Source organism: Scardinius erythrophthalmus (assembly GCF_964197995.2).
Source record: "Scardinius erythrophthalmus genome assembly, chromosome: 19".
In the NCBI taxonomy this organism is placed as follows: domain Eukaryota; kingdom Metazoa; phylum Chordata; class Actinopteri; order Cypriniformes; family Leuciscidae; genus Scardinius; species Scardinius erythrophthalmus.
The window spans coordinates 1,654,112-1,677,500 of record NC_138239.1 but is presented as its reverse complement, the minus strand read 5'-3'; the positions used below and the strand labels follow the sequence as shown (position 1 = coordinate 1,677,500).

Here is a 23,389-nt window from a genome sequence, read left to right as displayed (position 1 = left end):
AAATGATAATGAGGATCATATGACATCATATTGCTCGGAAAATCCAAACGGCTTGATAATTGAGTGTTTAGGCTTTTTCAGGATTAAAAAAAGAAAGGAGTGAACTGCAGACACATTTATATGCAAACACCATAGAAAAGTGAGTTTTGCATCCGATGACCCCTTTAATATAGTGTTTCAAAGCAGCTTTACAGTGCCAATAGGAGATTACACTAACAGAGATTGTTACAGCAGATCTAGAATAAAGTTATTGTCCAGATAAAGTTAGTTTTGATTCACTTCCGTTGCAGAGATCATTAGTAATTAACTTAGGGGCCGCTAACATGACAACTTTTAATGTGTTCTGGCCGTTCATTCGCACACAACAGTGTCTGAGGCTCGAGAACGCACACCCTGAAACAGGTTCCAAGGTGCAAGCGTTGAAAATGTTTGAAAAACGTGATCATCTCCGCAAACTTCAAAAACGTGATTCTGTGAAACGCTGACGGCGTACACATGCGTATCACGTGTTTAGTCTATAGAGATGCGTGTTTGAATATGTATGTGCGCAGTCTTTCTCTACAAATTAACCAACCAATTACTGGCCTTAAAAATTCATAATACAGAATTTTTGTTGCTTCCGCGTATCCATGTGAACCGGAATCATTTTGACAACGTTTATCTGTGCAGAGGTGAAGGGAAGGAGGCCTTCACAGGGGAGAGACTCACACACACACACACACACACACACTCACTGGTTCCTCCATATTGGCCACAGCAGAGCAGATCTTATCCAGAGCGATGCTGGCGCCGACCGCTGACGGGACCGGACTCGACACCGTCGGCCCGTGAAACTCCATGATCTGACAATCAGGAAAAACACTTGATCTGAACAATGACACTAATGTCTTCTGTTGAGCTGCTTTACAGCTGAGTTCAAATATGTTTCATAATTTATGAATTTTGCGACATTGACTGTTATTGAACTAAATTTAAATCAACATTAAAACAAATAATTCATATTTGATGAATTTTGCAACATTGACACTCTTATTGAACTGAATTTAATTAACATTTAAAAAAAAATCATAATTGATGAATTTTGCAGCATTGACTTACTGAACTAAATTTAATCAACAAAAAAAATTCTGAATTGATAAATTTTGCAACATTAATTAAATAATAATAAAATATAATGAAATATAGGGCAAATAAATAAAGTATATTTTTACTATCATTTTGTAGGGAAATATGAAAAAAACAAGAATTAAAAAAAAAAAACAAGAATAAAATAAAATAAATATATACAGGGAAATATAGGGCAGAAAAAAAACAAAAATAAAATATAGAGACAATTAAGAGATTTAAATGTTGCTCAGTTGTGTTGGTGTTACCAGATGATCGTAGCGTCCTCCTGCTGCCAAGATATCCGGGACGGTGCGTTTCCGTTTCCTGATGAACGCCACAAACTGGAAAATGACCCCGCAGTGATGCTGGACCTTATAGACCAAACCCAGATTCACCACAACCTTCAAAACACACACGACACACACACTCAGATGAAGAGGAGATGAAGAACATCAGATATCACACAGACAGAGCCGTCACATCTGCAGATTACAATCAGAATTGATGAATTTTGCAACATTGACTGTTATTGAACTGAATTGAATCAACATTAAAACAAATCATAATTGAAGAATTTTGTAACTTTGACTGTTATTGAACTGAATTTAATCAACATTTAAAAAAAAATTCATAATTGATGATTTTTGCAATATTGTATTTTAACTGAATTTAATCAACATTAAAAAATGGTTTCATAATTGATAAATTTGGCATCACTGACTGTTATTGAACTGAATTTAATCAACATTTAAAAAAAAAAATCATAATTGATGATTTTTGCAATATTGTATTTTAACTGAATTTAATCAACATTAAAAAATGGTTTCATAATTGATACATTTTGCAACATTGACTGTTATTGAACTGAATTTAAAAAATTTCAGGGACACTGACACTGTTAATATCTGTTACACTGTTAAAGAGGAACTGATCCAGAAGATGACGAGTATCAGCTAACACACAGACCGTCACACCTGCAGTTTCACAGCCAGTTTCTTGAGGAGGTTGAGGACTTCCTCCAGATCCTTCAGGCCCTGTCTGGCCATCTGAGCCACCGCCGAACTCTTCTGTTTCGTGAGCGAGTTCATGAGAGGAAGAAGATCCTGCAAGCTTCCCTTCTGCTCGATGAACTTATACAGCGTCTGTAACTGACACACAAACACACCATTTTACTTCTAAATCACTAAATCACACGCAGTGTTAGTTCAGTTCCTCCACACTTTACTTCAAGTCTTTCTAAATCAAGCCGATCGCAACTGTTTGTGGTTGTGTGGTTTATGTTTTATCGGTTCCATGTTTGTTTTTATTCTTTTATTTATTCTTTCTGTACAGTTCTGTGGTGTTGAAAAAAGTTTGAGAGCTGAGTATTATGTATTAATCGTCTGATCGTGGATATATGATCTAATCACAATTATTTTAGATAACCGCAATATTAGTGCAGTTTAAATTTCAATTGCCACTGAATTTAGGCGTTTATACAAAATGAAGACTTTAGTTTAATCAGACTGCATTATATTATATGATATGATATGATTAGGGATGCACCGATATGACAATTTTGGCCGATACCGATAACCGATAATTCTTTGTATTTGAAAGCCGATAACCGATATATTGGCCTATAAATCAAAATTCTCATTTTTATATAATTTTAGAGAGCCTAATTACAAAAACACAAGTCTCATCATGTCCCAATCACACCATTATAATGATGTTCTCATTATAATTTGATGGAATCTTTATGACTGACGAAGTTTATTACTTGAAAACGCTGTTTGCGCTGCCAGGCCAGTAGATGGCGCTGACACTTTGTAAAGAAACTACGCGTCTATAGACCGTTTTGTAGATTACACGAAGACCATAACGGCATTGTTTTCAAGAGTTTGCTTTTTCCGGCCCCTAAAATGCCGTTGTCATGTAAACGATCAGCCAAAACACGTACGTTTTCAGTATTTCGTTGAAAACGGTGTTGCGTAAACGCTTCAAAAAGTGAATCATGATTCAGACTGTCAAAATGCTCAGTTTCTCCCATCACTATTAGTTTATATTAACAATCATTAACTAGGGAAGCACCGATATGAAAAATGTGCCCAATACCGATAACCGATAATTCTTTGTATTTGAAAGCCGATAACCGATATATTGGGAGATAAATCGAAATTAAAATTTCTATTTAATTTTGAGAGCCTGATTACAAAAACAAGTCTCACCATTAAAAGCCACGATATAAAAACAATTATGATGTTCTCATGATAATGTTATGTAGCCGATATGACAGACTTGCGCTGCACATGTTGCACTGAACTGTATTTTCCTTTTTTGAAGTGATTAAAATCATATTTCAAGCAATTTAAAACCAAAATGTTGAAAAGTGCAAATCTGAAGCGTCTCAGCTGAAGGAAATAATACATTATTTATCGGCTTCAATATATCGGCCAAATTTTCTTGTCGAGCCGATAACGTTAAAATTAATATATATCGGTCAAAACCGATAATGTGGCTGATATATCGTGCATCCCTAGATATGATATATTTAAATAATTTAAAATTATTAGTAAATTAAATATTTAATTTTCACAGCACTGAAGTAAATCATATGGGCCTATTTTATTACAGTTTTTATTATTATATTATATTATATAAAGTTCCGTATTAATTACAAGGTATTGCTACTGACTTATAAAGCCCTAAACGGCTTAGCTCCAGTCTATTTAACCGATCTTCTATCGCCCTATAATCCATCGCGCTCTTTAAGATCACTAAATTCGAGGCTTTTGGTCATACCTAGGATATCCAGATCCAGCTCCAAAACTCTGGAATAGTCTTCCTGATACTGTTCGTTGCTCAGACTCGCTCTCCCAGTTTAAAACTAGATTAAAGACGCATCTCTTCAGCCAGGCATTCATATAATATTTTTAATCCTACAGTTAAATCCGACCTCTAGTTCATAAACGCCAGAGGAGAACTGGCCCCCGACTGAGCCCGGGTTCTCCCAAGGTTTTTTTTTTCTCCATTAGGTCACCTGATGGAGTTTTTCGGTTCCTTGCCACTGTTGCCTTTGGCTTGCTCAGTTGGGGATATTTGGGGATATTTAATTTAATTAATCAATCAACGATACTATTGATCAGAATTACCATACGTAGACGTTCCACTAGAAACAAACATTGATGTATTGTTTTAATTTATTACTGTGAAGCTGCTTTGATACAACCTATGTTGTGAAAAGCGCTATATAAATATACTTGACTTGACTTGACTTGATATACGATTCAAAGTTAAGCTGGCACTGCAACAGAATTTAATCAATCACAATTATTTGTTACTCGTCAAAATTTACGATTGTGACAGGCCTATATTAATGCATTATAAAAGTATTTTTTTGCATTAACTATGCCTTGTAATGCACCTTTTAATCCATTTTATGATCTCATGAATAACTGAAAACACAGTTATAATGCTTATCTAATCACTGAACACTCCTATAGAAAGTATAATGCATTAAAACACACAAACACGCAATTTGAGATGTAACAAGGAGTCTGTGAATATTATAATGCATTTATTTATGAAAAGATATAATGCATTGCAACGTATGAATACATCATTAATTCATTACACATAAAGACTTCAAGTAAACATTATTTTGTATCTATTGTTGTATACTGTATGTAGTTGACTCATTAAAAGTCAAAAGTTTGGATTAATTATGATTTTTTACATGTTTTTGAGTCTCTTCTGCTCATCAAGGCTGCATTTATGTGATAAAAAAAACATAAAAAATTGAAATATTATTCCAGTGTAAATCAGCTGTATCTATGTGAATATATAGTAAAGTGTAATGTATTCCTGTGATCAAAGCTGGATTTTCAGCATCATTGAACCTTGCGAGAATCGAGGAGAATCCTGGACTTACGCTGTTGTTGGACAAGGAGAGGTTACAGAATTTGGCTTCGACTTCTCGCTTCGTCAGTTTCTCACTCTGCGTGTGAAGGTGAAAGAGAGAGAGACAGAAATATATTCCAGGTTACATAACAGCAAAAGCTCATGTGAACCCGGTGAACCTGAGACGCTCACACACACACACACACACACACACACACACACACACACACACACACACACACAGCATCATAAAAGAGCAGTAACACACACCTCATCATTTCTGTTCTGTCCACTTATGGGTCCAACTTTTTATTAAGTGGCTTTAAGTACTGTGTACTTGCATTGAAAAATAAGACCGATGTAGTTATTGTGTTGATGTTGTATTGTAAACACTTTTGCTTCTACTGAGGGGTGATGCGGGTTAGGTTAGGGACCGGTGTGCTGGTACGGGTCGCTTTAAGTGTGGGTTAAGGTGTAAGAGAGGGATCAACAGTGTAATTATTACAGGTATTTTCACGATATAAGTACAATGTAAAAACATGTATGTACACAATAAGTCCATTGTATCAAATTATTAATTTCAATGCAAGTACATAGTACTTAAAGACACTTAATATAAAGTGGGACCCACTTATGTTCAACGAGTTCTGCACTAAAAACATGATTATTCTCTGTTTCTTCAACATGTAAACCAACTCAGTTTCATGCATATATTTCCACAATTATATGTTTTCTGCTTCGTTCACAGAGTTTCGCATTAATTACTTGAACTTCCAGCGAACGAGAAGCGTTTGTAGACCTATTTCACAGAAACTGCAGTTTTTGTACGCTTGCAAGTGAAGAAATGAAGACATAAGTATTGTAATTTTACTACTGTAAAGAAAACAATTATTTTATAGAGAATATTACTTTTTTTTCATCTGAAACATGCTAAACTTATATTCCAAAGCCAATTATATACATCTCACATGCAAAACATCTGAATTCGTGGCGATTGGGATCAAGTTTATTAGTTTGCGAATAGAATAAATGTTAATAATGAACGCCACTATAATTTGTGTTTTATACTTATATTTTTGACTCTGTTCTGAATACTGTTAAATTTAAAGGATTTGTTATAAAGCATGTTTATAGTGTTTATTATATTTGTAAATGTTTTGTTTTAATTACCCGTCTTTACAGTATTTCTGAACGCAATAATAAAGTGAGACTTAAACACTTATATATTCCCTTAGTAATGCAATTTTCACTTATCTTCCAAAAAATATGACACTCATTAATATTCTTTGTTTATTTTACAATGCAATTGCATTACAATAGTAATATACAGGTATTACTGCCTTAGGGATAATAATTAGTTATTATTATTATTATTATTATGATATATATTTAAATTGTTTGGCTTTATCACTATCTCTACTAGAGAAAGGTTTGAGTCCACTTCAGAGTCCAGGTACAAATATATGAATAGACTTTTTTTACTCTATTCACTTTGCTCTCAGAGTTCACCAGACTAATGCACTGAACTTTAACCCAGAGCCCAGAATCCCGTGGGAAACGCTGCTGTGATGCGTACACAGTACATACAGTGGCACGTCTCACTGCTGCGTGTGTGTGTGAGTGTGTGTGTGAGTGTGTGTGTGTGTGTGTCTCACCATGGAGTCACACAGTATGTTGGAGGCCTGAGTGAGTTTGTCTTCTGGAACGCCACTGTGAAGCAGAATGGCCTTCAGCAGACTCGTGTGGTTCAGGTGAACGGTGTAGTTTCTGTCCTAAAACCAGACGCAGCGTATCAAACATCAAACACACTCGTATAGACATGAGACATGTATTATACAGACATGAAACATTCGATCCAGATGTGTGTGTGTGTGTGTGTGTGTTAGTGTGTGTGTATACTGTATATATATGTGTATGTATGTTAGGGCTGTCAAGCGATTACAATTTTTAACATAATGAATTACACACATTCATTCTTAATCAGCCTGAAGGGGTTTATTCTGAGAACAACCGGCTGGATGTACATTATCCCTCACTTAAAGGGTTAGTTCACTGAAAAATGAAAACTCTGTCAGTAATTACTCTCCCTCATGTTGTTCCCTGTAAGACTGTCGTTCATCTTCAACACAAATTAAGATATTTTTGAGTAAATCTGAGAGCTGTCTCACTCCTCCACAGGCTTCTCTGTAACTCAAACTTGCTGGACCAGAAAAGTTAGTAAAGACATCGTTAAAATAGTCCAAGTGACTACAGTGGCTCAACCTTAAGTTTATCAAGCGATGAGAATACTTTTTGTGCGCAAAAACAAACAAAAATAACGACTTTATTCAACTCTTCATTTTCTTCAGTGTGTCTCTGAGTGAGTTCATGTAGTGTAACAGCGCAGCGCTTCTGGGTTGTGTGTCGGAACGGAGGCTCACTATTGGCCGACGCTGGTTATGTGTGTGATGCGTGTGATGCTGGCCAATAGTGAGCCTCCGTTCTGACTTACAACCCAGAAGTGCTAAATATCTTCATTTGTGTTCCGAAGATGAACGAATATCTTACGGGGTTGAACAACATGAGGGCGAGTGATTACTGACAGAGTTTTCATTTTGGGTGAACTAACCCTTTAACGGACCCCTAGATGAACTGTGTTACTGTAGATGAACTGTGTTACTGTAGATGAACTGTGTTACTGTAGATGAACTGTGTTACTGTAGATGAACAGTGTTACTGTAGATGAACTGTTACTGTAGATGAACTGTGTTACTGTAGATGAACTGTTACTGTAGATGAACTGTTACTGTAGATGAACTGTGTTGCTGTAGATGAACTGTTACTGTAGATGAACTGTGTTACTGTAGATGAACTGTTACTGTAGATGAACTGTGTTACTGTAGATGAACTGTGTTACTGTAGATGAACTGTGTTACTGTAGATGAACTGTTACTGTAGATGAACTGTGTTACTGTAGATGAACTGTGTTACTGTAGATGAACTGTGTTACTGTAGATGAACTGTTACTGTAGATGAACTGTGTTACTGTAGATGAACTGTTACTGTAGATGTACTGTTACTGTAGATGAAGTGTTACTGTAGATGAACTGTGTTAATGTAGATGAAGTGTTACTGTAGATGAACTGTGTTACTGTAGATGAACTGTGTTACTGTAGATGAACTGTGTTACTGTAGATGAACTGTTACTGTAGATGTACTGTTACTGTAGATGAACTGTTACTATAGATGAACTGTGTTACTGTAGATGAACTGTTACTGTAGATGAACTGTGTTACTGTAGATGAACTGTTACTGTAGATGTACTGTGTTACTGTAGATGAACTGTTACTGTAGATGAACTGTGTTACTGTAGATGAACTGTTACTGTAGATGTACTGTGTTACTGTAGATGAACTGTTACTGTAGATGAACTGTGTTAATGTAGATGAAGTGTTACTGTAGATGAACTGTGTTACTGTAGATGAACTGTGTTACTGTAGATGAACTGTGTTACTGTAGATGAACTGTGTTACTGTAGATGAACTGTTACTGTAGATGTACTGTTACTGTAGATGAACTGTTACTATAGATGAACTGTGTTACTGTAGATGAACTGTTACTGTAGATGAACTGTGTTACTGTAGATGAACTGTTACTGTAGATGTACTGTGTTACTGTAGATGAACTGTTACTGTAGATGAACTGTGTTACTGTAGATGAACTGTGTTACTGTAGATGAACTGTGTTACTGTAGATGAACTGTTACTGTAGATGAACTGTGTTACTGTAGATGAAGTGTTACTGTAGATGAACTGTGTTAATGTAGATGAAGTGTTACTGTAGATGAACTGTGTTACTGTAGATGAACTGTTACTGTAGATGAACTGTTACTGTAGATGAACTGCGTTACTGTAGATGAACTGTGTTACTGTAGATGAACTGTGTTACTGTAGATGAACTGTTACTGTAGATGTACTGTGTTACTGTAGATGAACTGTGTTACTGTAGATGAACTGTTTTACTGTAGATGAACTGTTACTGTAGATGAACTGTTACTGTAGATGAACTGTGTTACTGTAGATGAACTGTTCCTGTACTGTAGATGAACTGTGTTACTGTAGATGAACTGTTACTGTAGATGAACTGTGTTACTGTAGATGAACTGTTCCTGTACTGTAGATGAACTGTTCCTGTACTGTAGATGAACTGTTCCTGTACTGTAGATGAACTGTTCCTGTACCTGCAGCGCGCTGAACTCCTGTATGACCTCAGAGACGGTGTAAATGGCCTCGGCGTCCGGCAGCAGACTGGTGCTGATGGGAACGATGATGTCGAACGCACACTCCAGCAGTTCTCTGGGATGAGCCCGATCCAGCTTCCTCGGCCTGAACACACGCTCGATACTGTACCTGCACGCACACACACACACGCACGCACACGCACGCACGCACGCACGCACGCACGCACGCACGCACGCACGCACGCACGCACGCACACACACACACACACACACACACGCACACACACACACACACACGCACACACACACGCACACACACACGCACACACACACACACACACACTGGACTGTTAACTACAGGTGCTTAAAAGTTTGGAATAATTAGGATGTTCTCTTCTGCTCACCAAGGCTGCACTTATTTAATAAAAAATACAGTCATTTTTATTATATTATTCCAGTGTAAATCATCTGTTTTCTATGTGAATATCTAGTAAAGTGTAATTTATTCCTGTGATCAAAGCTGAATGTTCAGCATCATTACTCCAGTCTTCAGTGTCACATGATCCTTCCGAAATCACTCTAATATGAGGATTTGATGATCAAGAAACATTTATGATTATTATCAGTTTTATATGAATAGAAAGTTCAAAAGAACAGCATTATTTTAAAGAGAATCTTTTGTACCATTATAAATCTCTTTAATATCACATTTGATCAATTTTAAATAATGCTTCCTTGATGAATAAAAGTATTCATTTCTATTTTTTCAAAAAGACCTGACTTACTCTAAACTTTTGAATGTTAATATATCATAAAATAACTCCTCATATTAGAGTGATTTGTGAATGGTCATGTGACACTGAAGACTGGAGTAATGATGCTGAACATTCAGCTTTGATCACAGGAATAAATTACACTTTACTGTATATTCACATAGAAAACTGATGATTTACATTACAATAATATTTCACTGTTTTTACTCTATATTTTTACAATAAATGCAGCCTTGGTGAGCAGAAGAGACTCAAAAACACAAAATAAATCATAATTAATCCAAACTTTTGACTTTTACTGAGTCTACTACATACTATGTACAACAATAGATCAAAAATATCATAACTGTGAATTGCTGGACAGTAATTCACGAAACACAAAGTACCTTTTGAGATTTGAAATGTTGTTTCTGGCCACAAATCGGGCGAACGCCAGCTGATGAGAGAGAACGAGAGAGAGAAAGGCTTTGAAAACTTGATTCAGACCGTTGTTCTGCATATTTCTGCGAGTGTTATTGACTGGTTTGGCCTGAGGCGTGTTGACTGATGCTCACTCTCAGATCATACGGCAGAGACACCAGCATGCCACTGTGATCCATGAAACACGCCGTCTCACAGCCTTCATACAGACGCCTGTTCCTGGGCAAGAGCAGCGGCGTCTGGAGGCGAACCGCACCTGACAGAGGCACAGCATCAACATTCATCACACCAGTAACACCAGCATCTTAGCTCATGCAGAATGGGCATTTCAATGAACAACTTCAAAAGACTCCTCAAATGATTCATTTGATTCACTGATCAATAGTGCTCACAGAAGTCCATACTTTGTAGTGTAGTTGCCAAATACATGTGCAGAATGTTACAAGAGTTCTTGGTTAACCAACAACATGATTCAGTTCAGCAAACTGGATCATTCAGAAAGTTAATTTCAACAAACAAGTTCAAACAAGTTATCAAATTATTCATTTAATTAATAGATCAATAGTGTTCCCAGAATTCCATACTTTGTAGATTAGTAGCCAGCTACCAGTGTTTTTAGCCAGCCAACAAAAACTGTGTTTTTAATTAACTAACAACAACATGATTCAGTTCAGCAAATTGAATCATTCAGAAAGTTCATTTCAATTATTATGTTCAAAAGATCCATCAAATGATTCATTTGATTCATTTATCAATAGTGTTGCCAGAAGTCCATACTTTGTAGATTAGTAGCCAGCTACTTAAAAAAAAAAAAATAACAGTGTTTTTAATTAACTAACAACAACATGATTCAGTTCAGCAAATTGAATCATTCAGTAAAAAAGATTCAGACTCATTTGATTCACTTAATTGTTTGCATAATTTATAGTGTAGTCTCCAACTACTTTTGCAGAATATTACCAGAGTTGTTGATTGACTAACAACATGATTCAGTTCAGCAAACTGGATCATTCAGAAAAGTTAATTTCAATGATTATGTTCAAAAGACCCATCAAATGATTCATTTGAATCATTGATCAATAGTGTTGCCAGAAGTCCATACTTTGTGGATTAGTAGCCAAACACACTTAAAAAAAAAAAAAATAACAGTGTTTTTAATTAACTACCAAAATGATTCAGTTCAGCAAATTGAATCATTCAGTAAAAAAGATTCACAGACTCATTTGATTCACTTAATTGTTTGCATACTTTGTAGTGTAGTCTCCAACTACTTTTGCAGAATGTTACCAGAGTTGTTGATTGACTAACAACATGATTCTGTCTCACAAACTGGATCATTTAGAAAGCAAAAGAATTATCCAGTTATTAATTTGATTCACTCAGTCGAGTTTCATGTCTTTCAGAAAATTTTCAGCCAAATATTTAGTTTAAAAACTACTGTTTATCTTTAAGTTTTTAAGTTTTATTTGTTAAATTTAGGGTAAAATGTGTGTTTAGGGTTAACGCTGTCAAATTAAACGAGATCCACACTGTTTCTGTCTCTTCCAGCCCAGATTTCTGATGTTTACAGCCATAAATTGTTACGCAATCACAAAAACAAACAAGCATTAAACGAAATATGCTGTTTGTCTTAACAGGATATTAGAAAACATATCTTCACTTCCCTTCAGCGCCACAATAACCAGCGTTATAATTCAGCATGAACACAAACAATACCAGACATGTTTTCCTCTGGTAGTTATTGTGCTCATAAACGCGTAACGGCAGCATTTCATGCCCTTTGACCTCAGATGTGCTGCATTTACACACAATAAACCCACAACACCTTCAGCCGAGACACCAAACACACTAACCCTGAAAATAAAAAACCCCGGGTTTACTCTGAGTCTGGTTTGGGAAGTTAATAATATTTACACAATTAATATAATATAATATAATATAATATAATATAATATAATATAATATAATATAATATAATATAATATAATATAATATAATATATAATATAATATAATATAATATAATATAATATAATATAATAATAGGTCCGTATAACTTAATTTTTAATGCTGTAAAAAGTATTAATTGAATTGAATACAAAATTAATATAAAATAAAATATATAATATAATAATGCGGGTGAATTAAACACACAAAGCCAAGTTGAGGTCCTCGAGTGACATTTTAGAGCCAGAATAATCCACTTTATAACATGTTCTATTGCGTTATGTTTTCCAGCATCCCACTTTTCTGTAAAACTCTTCTTCATGCTCCAGGTGTATCTGACGGTGTGTGTGTGTGTGTGTGTGTGTGTGTGTGTGTGTGTGTGTGTGTGTGTGTGTGTGTACTTGTACAACTATCTTTGTGAAGACCAGTTTGAGTGTTTAGCCCAGTGGAGTGAGGACAGAGAGAGTAAAGTGAGGACATGTTGGCCGGTCCTCAGTCTTTGAGAGCCTTTAAAGGCCTGTTTGAGTCAAGACTTGGTTTCAGGGATCAGGTATAATAAGGTATTATAATGAGGTCAAGGGTCGGTTTAGGGTCAGGGGTCGGGTTAGGCTCTTAGTTGTAATGGGTAAGGTTAGGGTAAGCGGCTAGAGATTGCATTGTGTCAATGAATGTCCTCATAAAGATAGATGTACAAGAATGTGTGTGTGTGTGTGTGTGTGTGTGTGTGTGTGTGTGTGTGTGTGTGTGTGTGTGTGTGTGTGTGTGTGTGTGTGTGTGTGTGTGTGTGTGTGTGTGTGTGTCACTGACCGTGTCGTCTGAAGATCCGGGTGACCGTCTCGTACACGTACTGCTGGAGTTTAGCAGTGCTGAAGTGAAAGTTGCCCTGCAGACAAACACAGGCAGGTTTAGGAAACACACACACACACACACACACACACACACACACACACACACACACACACACACACACACACACACACACACACACACACACACACACACACACACACACACACGATCACACAGACGGACTGATAAATAAAAGCACAGCGCCCCCTGCTGGTGTGGACAGACTCGTGCATCTACAACCTGACTGGCTTTACTTCAACTTTAACTTTTATTTATTTATAAAGCACATTTAATAGCAATGTTGTTGCCCAAAGTGCTTCACAGTTATGACTAAAAACAATAAAACATACATATATAGACATACATACTTGAATAGATTATTTCAGAGTTTATGGCTGGTAGAGATGATTCGTTTCGCTGAAATTAACATTAAGATTAGTGTTCGCTAATCCACTGAATCTGTTCTGAAGCATGTCTGACACTCCGAGATGATGTTCATATGTGTGTGTGTGCTCCTGATCTTGGGCTTCATGTTGACTTCATTAGTTCATGATCCTGCTCTTATTGTGAGTGATCCGGCAGTGACTTTATTCTAAAGAAATAAATGTTTGTCTTCATTATCATCATAATCTGCTCTAAAATGACTGCTCTTCTCCACTGACATCATGCAGACGCTCTGCTGGAGACCATCAGCACAGGGTTTCTGCAGGACAAACCTAAGGCTCTTCTTAAAGATCTTTTAAAGACCAAATAGGATTAATTTCATATGGACATGCAGGGATAAGTCTACCGTAACATCCACACCACAAAATGACTATTTAAACAACTTTACAGTTCAAATAACACAGGTCTTTACAAAACAAAAAGTTTTATAAAATGATAAACCTCACATTTCAGCCTTTAAACCATTTTTTTAAGAGAAGGGATGAGTCAAAATTATAATTGTTATATATATATATATATATATATATATATTTTTTTTTATGTGATGCAAATTAAGACGCACATCAAATTTGTCTGAGAATTTTTTTATTAAATGATACTCTAAATAAGAAACTAAACCTGCCAGTAATTGCCGGCAAATGTCTGAATGAGTAAGTCATTGAATCATTAATTCATTCGATTCGTTCAAACGGCTGATTCATTCAGGAGTGAAGTAAATGACTCCATAGATATCATATAAAGGCTAGATGTCTTAAGGCGGAGTCACTTCCGGCATCACCGGCGGCCATCTTACTACAGGGCTCTGTGAATTAAGGTGAGTGATCAGCATGCACACAAATCCTCTTATCTCGGTGAAATCTTGACGGATTTACAAACGGTTTGGTTTCTTACAAACGTCATTACCGTGTCTATAATTCTTTCATATGGAAGTCCATTTGTATAATTTTTCATATGTATGCAGTTTCATAGCTACATCTCTGACGTTTATAACAAACCAAACCGTTTGAAAATCGGTAGAAAATTGAGCAAGTTATGGTTATTTAAAAGTACATGCACCATGTTACGAGTGAGCGAGCACCCTGTCGTAAGATGGCCGCCGTGTGCGGACGTCGACCTCCATTGGCCAGCAGCGCGGACGAGACATTTAGCCTTTATATGATATCTATGAATGACTCTCTTTATGATTGAGTCATTGATTCATTGGTTCACCCGACTGATTCGCTCAAAACGCAGATTCATTCAAAATGAAGTAAATGGCTCTTTTTATGAAGTTATTCATCAGAAACAGCACTCGTGTGATATTGCTCAAATAAAACTCGTACAGGGGCGTTTTTGCTCTGATATCTTGGATTGTATGGTCAGTGTAACTGCATTTATCCTGCCCTGCATCACGTTCGTCCAAAATTTCAAGACTTTTCTAATGTCATTTTAGACGTTTCATGGCCTTAAATTTGATAAAACTGAATTGAAGACTTTTCAGGACCCTGCAATATAAAAGTACCGATCACAGGTGTACACACTAGTGTGTGCAGGACACTATAGTTCATTTATGTAAGTGAGGAGAGCAAAACAAAGTAAACTGTGACATATTATTACCAAATATTCTTCATCCAGTGACAATGATTGACACTTTGAGCTGATCATGTTTTGCTGAAGTGTGTTTTCTTTAATTGCTAATGCTCTTTTTACACACAGACTGAACACAATGAAGCATTGCTTGGTGATTGGTTGAGCTAAACTGGTATTATCTAATTGTGTAGTTAAATTTAACAGCTGACAGATATTCAACATAATTCATGTGTGAGACAGTCTAACAGAAGGACGGACAAAACCAGTCAAATATCAACTGAGTTCTGCTCATATTTTATAACCATTTTCTAAACTATAGCGAATAAACTGATGATGTGAGAAATGCTGAATAAATGTTGGTTTGACTGAAGATTTGTAAGTTTCTGGTCAGTGTTTTCACCTTGTGAATGTCGATGTCGTAGGTGAAGTCCATGACGGGCGAGATGTTCTGGGAGAAGAGCTGGTTGACCATGGTCCGGTAGGCTTTCCCGCTGACGTTGGCCATGGTGTGCTGAAGCACCTCGTGCAGCTCGGACTCCTCCATCTGAGGCGGCGGCAGGAGATCGCTCTTCAGGAGCTCCAGCGCCGTCGGCCGAAGCGCCGGGTCGTGGATCAGCAGCCAGGCGATCACCTTCGTACACTGGGTCACATGAGGACTGATTAGGGTTGGGTACCGAACTCTGTACTTCTGATGGCACAACCGAATAACGTCAGTACTACGAACACCGATTCACATTTAATCAATCGGTGGCAAATTTCGGTGCCCGAGAACGCATCTGGGCGGAGAGTAAGAGTCCGAAATTTTTGCACGTTAAAAAATAAACATGACCTCACGTTATGCCAATCACGCTTACACCGTGTCCTAACCAGACACGATAAGATTCCAGCGACAAATAATTTGTCTGTCCAAACTAGACGTGATGCGTCAAAATCAATCAAAACCCACAGCCAATTAGAACAGCGTGTGGGCGGAGTCAGCCAATCAGAACAGTGTGTGGGCGGAGTCAGCCAAACAGAACAGCGTGTGGGCGGAGTCAGCCAATCAGAACAGTGTGTGGGCGGAGTCAGCCAAACAGAACAGCGTGTGGGCGGAGTCAGCCAAACAGAACAGCGTGTGGGTGGAGTCAGACAATCAGAACAGCGTGTGGGCGGAGTCAGCCAAACAGAACAGCGTGTGGGCGGAGTCAGACAATCAGAACAGCGTGTGGGCGGAGCCAGACAATCAGAACAGCGTGTGGGCGGAGTCAGCCAATCAGAACAGCGTGTGGGTGGAGTCTCACGGCCCTTGCAAAAAAATGGACAAGTGCTACATAATCAAATTCACAAATATTACACCATTTAAACATTATTAAAAACACATAGGCTACTGAGTTACTAAAACAATCTTTGTCAAAGAATACACTAGTTTGTACTAGTTTGAACGTTCTTGTTTCCATTTGTTTAATTTCAAGATCTGAGGTGAATTATCCATTGCTTTTACAGCCACAAAGCTGGAGCACTAAATGATATTCAGAGTCACATGACACGCTTTTAACATTAAATAAAGCACATAAACAGTGCCTGAGATTATCATCCCCACACTTTGTGTTTGTTGTTCCAGCGCGACGTCGCAGAAAAATAGAAACCGTTTCTAAAATAGAGTCGTCGCGTGTCGCGGCTGGATAGGACAAACGCTCTGATTAACATGGAGAAGAGGCTTTTATCGCGCGGAGGCGTGTGTAGTTGGGACACGGTGTAACACACTGCCTCCGAAACTTTCCTCCGTCATAAAAAAAAATCGGATCAGGTTCGATTTTCTGCGTTTGCCGCATCCGTAGCTCAAGCATTTTGAATGGTGTTTTGACAATTCAGAGCCACCGAATCACGAATACGAAAAAACGCATGTGAAAATTTCGGACTCCGTGTGCAAGGACCTTAAGACCTTAAGATTTAAATACGAATCATGCATGTTCTGTGTGTCTGTGTGAATGAGTGGCGCAGACGCACGGTTTTATTTATTTAACACACACACACACACACACACACACACACACACACACACACACACTCACACACACGGCTATATGAGGACATGAATGCATGAACTTCATCTCCAGAGCCGCTGTGAGAGTCACTTTACAAGCATTTTACAGTTTCATTTGAGAAAAACTATCGTAATATTCATAAACACACAGAAACTCCGTTCGGTTGTAATAAAAGTTCAATTTAACTTGACAAGTACTGTATATTACTGTTGTACAAAATTTAGATTTTTCCTAATGTAATAATAATACTAACAATAATAATATTAAATAATTGTCAAAAAAAAAATTAAGGAATAATCCAAATTGTTCTTCCATGTTTTAATTTTAACTCTGTAAAGCTCAGTTGTGCAGCATGTTGTTTGACAAAAAGTTTGCTTAATTTCATATGATTAAAAGATAAATTAAATTAATGTTTTAGGTCTTCAACACAGAATTTGTGGAAAACAAAACAATTAATAGAAATTTAATTTTAAAATATATATATTCAAATGGTTGTTTTTATGAATTCCATTAATTAAGTAGCTAGTAGCCTATTATTTAGGGGTAAATATTACAGTATACAAACCTCACAGATGGCAGACAGCGACCAAGGCAGCTCTGGCTTAATGTCAATAACACTTCTATAAATGACTTACAGTTTCTTTACATTTATTGAGGTAAACATGCCTAAAGTTCTGGGAAAAGGTCCCGAATTTCACTTGAACTGGTACCGGTTCAAATGTGAACGATACCCAACCCTAGGAGTGATGTGGAGAACAGCTCAAATGAGGATGTGTCAAATGATGCGCACCTGCTTCCCGCTTTCATACTCGGAAAAGTCCTCAGGGAAATTAATCGACTCCTGCAGGACAAACGGGAAAGAACGAGTGATTATGAGACATTTGAAGCAATTCTACGGGAAAATACAGTGTCATACATGGCAAACGTGTACAAAAGTCTGCAATTATTAAGATTTTTTAATGTTTTTGAAAGACACTCTTCAAGGCTGCATTTATTTAATCAGAAAACTGTAAACATAGTGAAATATTATTATAATGTAAATCATGTGTTCTCTATGTGAATATACAGTAAAGTGTAATTTATTCCTGTGATCAAAGCTGAATGTTCAGCATCATTACTCCAGTCTTCAGTGTCACATGATCCTTCAGAAAACACTCTAATATGATGATCTGATGCTCAAGAAACATTTATGATTATTATCAGTGTTGAAAGAGTTCATATTTTAGTGGAAACTGATACATTTTATTTTTCAGGATTCTTTGATGAATAGAAGGTTCAAAGGAACAGCGTTTATTTGAAATAGAATATTTTGTAACATTATAAATGTCTTTACTGTCATTTTTGATACATGGATGAATTAAAAGTACTACTTTATTTTCTTTTTTAATCTTTCCCCAAAAATATGAAGCAGCACAACTGTTTTCAACATTAAAAATAACCAGTCATGTGATAAAATAATCAGGATCATGTGATAAAATAATCAGGATCATGTGATAAAATAATCAGGATCATGTGACACTGAAGACTGGAGTAATGATGCTGAAAATTCATCTTTGATCACAGGAATAAATTACACTTTACTATATATTCACATAGAGAACAGATGATTTACATTATAATAATATTTCACAATTTTTACTGTATTTTTGATCAAATAAATGCAGAATTAGTGAGCAGAAGAGACTTCTTTTAAAGACATAATAAAATCTAAAAGTATTAGAAATTTGTACATTACAATGAGAACTGGAGATATGCTATATCTATATTTCACAAACTGAAACACTATCAGTGTAATAAACCCGTTAGAGTTTGCAGAGACTCACTTTCCTGAGTTGGCTGAGCACAAATATGCGTTCTGACGCGGTGGTCATGGGTCTGTAGGACATCTCGAACAAGATGATGCCCAGACTGAACAGATCCACTTTCTACAGACACACACACACACACACACACACACACACACACACACACACACACACACACACACACACACACACACACACACACACACACACACACACACACACACACACACACACAGTGTCAGCAATGAAACGCGTCTGAATATCAAATATTAATGGAGTAAAACATGCATGTTCTTCAATACCTGGTTGTACGTGGCTTTAGTGTTTCCCTGAACCTCCGGACCGACATAAAGAGCCGTGCCGACCATTCCAGTCATGTTATCTGGGAAACAGCAATACTACAGTTATTTTAGAGTTAACATTAGAGTTACATTTAGAGCAATATTGGAGTTAAATAGAGAATACTTCACCATATACACTGAATATTAAAGAGCTTGACACTTGACAAACTTAGGAGTGCATTAAAAAACTTTAGCAGTGAAAGAAAAATGTATCAAATAATGTGTTTTTCCTTAGTAAAGGGATTCAAGGAGACACTTACAAACTAAAGTATTTAATTTAGTAGAATACAAAAACTACACTTGGTTTTTAAATAGTTCTGTTTTAAACTATGTATTCATGCATATATTTATGGACTCCTATTTAATGGTTTAATTAAATGTTAGTAATCAAAAAGCACCTCTAATAAACTGAAATCATAAACAATTTAACAACAATTTATTTAAAGTTTAACAAAAAAACAAAAACACTTTTAGGGTCCAATAAAATCTCTTGTTGTTATTATTATTATTTTCAAATATTTTTTTATTTTCTGTTTTAATTTTTCTGGACTCTGATTTAATTGTTAAAATAAATGTTAGTAATAAAAAATATGTCTCATTAATTGAAATCATGAAACTTGAACAGTTATCAGCAATTTATTAAGAGTTTAAATTCCAATGTATATTCCATAAATTCCGTGGTTTGCATTTAAATTTTTCTGGATTCCATTTGAATGGTTTAATTAAATTTGAATAATCAAAATGCATGTCTAATCAATTGAATTCACAAAACTTTAACAACTTAATTTATCAATTTGTTTTACAATTAGGCCATATACATTTTTTTTTTTTTTTTTTTTTTCAGAAAAGTGCTAAGAAAAGAAATTAAGAAATTCTGTTCTGTATTAAAACTTTTCAGGATTTAGGATTAAATACAGATTTAATATATAAATGTATATATATATATATATATAAATGTATATATATATATATATATATATATATATATATATATATATATATATATATATATATATATATATATATATATAATTTATTTATTTATTCATTTTTATTATTTTTTTGGCTGAATTAAATAGCAGATATAATTTAATGTGCAACCATTATACCAATAATAACCAAAGTATTTTTTTAACAAGCCTGAAATACACTGGGACTCTTATTTTGAAATGTCTATGACTCTTGCTCCTAAAGACATCTGACAGTTTGCACACATCTTCACTGTAGAGCTCTTATTATGTGTTTGATGATCAATAACTAAAATGACTGCATTATTTGTGTTTTGGAGAAGACAGGTGTGAACAGAAGGGAAGGAAACACATGATCACAGTATTCGATCAGGTGTTTTTACCTGTTGGATCTTGTTTCGGGACAAACCCTGAGCTGTGTTCCTCCACCTCCAGTTTACCTGCCGCCTGAAACACATGAAGCATGTCACACTCGACTCATTCAAGTTTGCTCATCTACGTTTGCCAATCAGAAAACAATACAGACTCATGAATAATGCATGAATGAATGAAACTGATATTGGAGACGGACAGTAACGCATCGTTGTCTGAACATGCATTTGGATCAAAACTGCTCCGGCACACATGCACTATACGCTGCAGAAAACGCATGCAATACCACATTAGCAGGGTGATCCGTGGCCAGGCCGAAGTCTCCGATCTTCACATGATCCTGAGAGTCCAGGAAGATGTTGACAGGCTTCAGGTCCCTGTGGATCATTCCCTGTCAAACACACATTATATATTATTATATATTATCTTCATATGATTTCAGCGGACACACAGAATCCACTCAGAAAAATGGAATTTACTGTATAAACGCAAAGGAATTTGGCAAGTTTTGTATTTATAAATCAAAAGTAGGGCTGTACACTTCATGAAATCACCATATAAATATAAACACTTTTGATTACATTTCAAAAGATTAAATAAATTGTTAATGTTTTATTCCTTCATTTGTTTACCACTGTTATTGATTAAAAAATCTGGATTAAATCATAAAGAAAGAAAAATGAAAACACACAACACAGAATTTGTGAAAAAGAGAAATATTTCATAGGGCTCTATTATTGTTAAAAAAAAAAAAAAGTATATATATATTTTCACTATATATAAATTATTAAGTTGTTAAAGTTTTATGAATTCACTTCAAAAATTTTTTGAGCCCTATGAAATCTATTTTATTTTGTTTTCAAAATTCAGTTTTTCATTTATCATTTTTCTGGATTCCTTTTATTCTTACATTTAAATTTTTTTTTTACTTGATTTAATGGTTACATAAATTGTTAGTAATAAAAAAACTTCTAATTTATTGAAATCATTAAACTTATCCAATTAAACAATTTACAAAAAATAAAAATTAATTTAATTAATATATATAGGTTGTTACATTTTTATTCAATTAATTAACTTTTTTGTTTTATTAAATTTAATTTCACCTTTAAAATGGAATCCAGAAAAATCAAAAGGAAAAAAATAAAACAAATTTGGGGAAAAATTAAACATTTCATAGGGCCTTAAAAAATATTCACATTTTTAAAAAAAATGTTAAATTGTATAAGTTTGATGATTTCAATGAATTAGCCTTTTTTTTGTTACTAACGGTTCATTTAACCACTGAATCAGAGTAAAAAAAAAAAGAAAAGAAAAAACAGAATCCAGAAAAATGTAAAAGTAAAAACAGAATTTGGAGGAAAAAAATAGGGCTTAATTTTTTTTTAAGAATATTTTTTTTTATATATTTTATTTTTCATTTGCAACAATACAAATTCTATGACAAACAAAAAAAATGTTAAATCATATGCTTTTCATGATTGCAATTAATTAGAAGTGCTTTTTCATTACTAACAGAAAAATAAAAAATAAAAAAATAAATAAAAGGTGACGCTGACACAGTGTGTTGATGACGCTGACGCAGTGTGTTGGTGTTGACGCAGTGTGTTGATGATGATGATGATGATGATGATGATGATGATGTTGTTGATGATGTTCACCTGCTCATGGATGTAAGACAGGCCGTCCAGGATCTCCCTGAAGAGCCTCCAGAGGCGACTGATGTCCTGATACAAGCCCTGGTCGATCGTGTCTCGCAGCGTGCTTCTCTCACAGTACTCCATCTGAGGAGACACAACACGACAAGTCAACACTGGGGCCACAGTGGTCAGGGGTCAAGGGTCAGGGGTCAAGGGTCACACACCTGTATGTACAGGTAATGCGCGATCAGGAGGGGTTTCTCCGAGTCCGAGCTCTCTGACGGATCCGCTGCTTTCCGACTGCTGGAATCCTGCGGAGAAAAACATGACAAACAATATAATACACTGATCATGTGATCAATATGATGTGGAACAACTGTATACAAGCATCATGTTCAGGAATCCCAATGTTTCTTCTCTATTATTCAATGTCAGCGGGATGTTCAGATCGGAATAAAGATAAAAGCATTACGGCATGACAGACATCTTGATGTGTATAAATAAAAATTGTCTTGAAAAAAGTATTTGAACACTTAAAATGAGTAAAAGTAAAAAAAATATACAAAAATAAAAGCAAGTGCATTTATTGTAAAGAAACACCAAGAATTTGACAAAAAGAAGATTGTTTCATTTAAAATAGAGTTGTCTAAAATAAACTACAGTTGAAAATGAAGACAAGATGCATTGTAACTTTGTGAAACTACAGATTAATGTTTACAGTTAACCCTTTAGCGCCTACTGTATCATATATTGTATTTTAAGGGGATTTTATGATAATACATTTTATTTACAATGTATTTATAATCCATTTATTCACTTTTTGAGCATAGACCTGAAAATGTAATTTCCAACTTAAACTCTCATTAATCTTGAACGCTTCAGAGCAACAGACTTCAAGTTTGATCTCTTTTCAAAGACGACACTTGGCAGATTATTGCTGAAGTGAAAAAAGTTTAAAAAAGTGCACTTAAAAAAAGTTACAGAATTTTACGTTTATTGATATAAGAAAATTGCAAAAATACTATTTTTA

The 23,389-nt window shown here is 35.5% G+C and overlaps 1 protein-coding gene across 3 annotated transcripts in view; it reads right to left on the bottom strand.

Moving 5' to 3' along the window:
* Window positions 1-23,389, bottom strand: part of eif2ak4 (eukaryotic translation initiation factor 2 alpha kinase 4) — a 57,101-nt gene that overhangs the window by 16,762 nt on the left and 16,950 nt on the right. Inside the window, exons 14-30 of one of the 3 annotated variants that reach the window (XM_081348046.1) lie at window positions 22,584-22,670; window positions 22,381-22,503; window positions 21,006-21,110; window positions 20,731-20,794; window positions 19,341-19,420; window positions 19,057-19,158; window positions 18,024-18,074; window positions 15,610-15,849; window positions 13,155-13,230; window positions 10,536-10,657; window positions 10,368-10,417; window positions 9,209-9,377; window positions 6,645-6,761; window positions 5,021-5,086; window positions 2,082-2,255; window positions 1,374-1,508; window positions 735-842 (exon numbers count right to left, since the gene is read on the bottom strand). In XM_081348046.1, coding sequence (XP_081204172.1) covers window positions 735-842; window positions 1,374-1,508; window positions 2,082-2,255; window positions 5,021-5,086; window positions 6,645-6,761; window positions 9,209-9,377; window positions 10,368-10,417; window positions 10,536-10,657; window positions 13,155-13,230; window positions 15,610-15,849; window positions 18,024-18,074; window positions 19,057-19,158; window positions 19,341-19,420; window positions 20,731-20,794; window positions 21,006-21,110; window positions 22,381-22,503; window positions 22,584-22,670 — 1,869 coding nt within the window. The remainder of the gene's footprint in view (window positions 1-734; window positions 843-1,373; window positions 1,509-2,081; window positions 2,256-5,020; window positions 5,087-6,644; window positions 6,762-9,208; window positions 9,378-10,367; window positions 10,418-10,535; window positions 10,658-13,154; window positions 13,231-15,609; window positions 15,850-18,023; window positions 18,075-19,056; window positions 19,159-19,340; window positions 19,421-20,730; window positions 20,795-21,005; window positions 21,111-22,380; window positions 22,504-22,583; window positions 22,671-23,389) is intronic. The other 2 variants (XM_081348047.1, XM_081348048.1) reach the window with 2 other exon arrangements.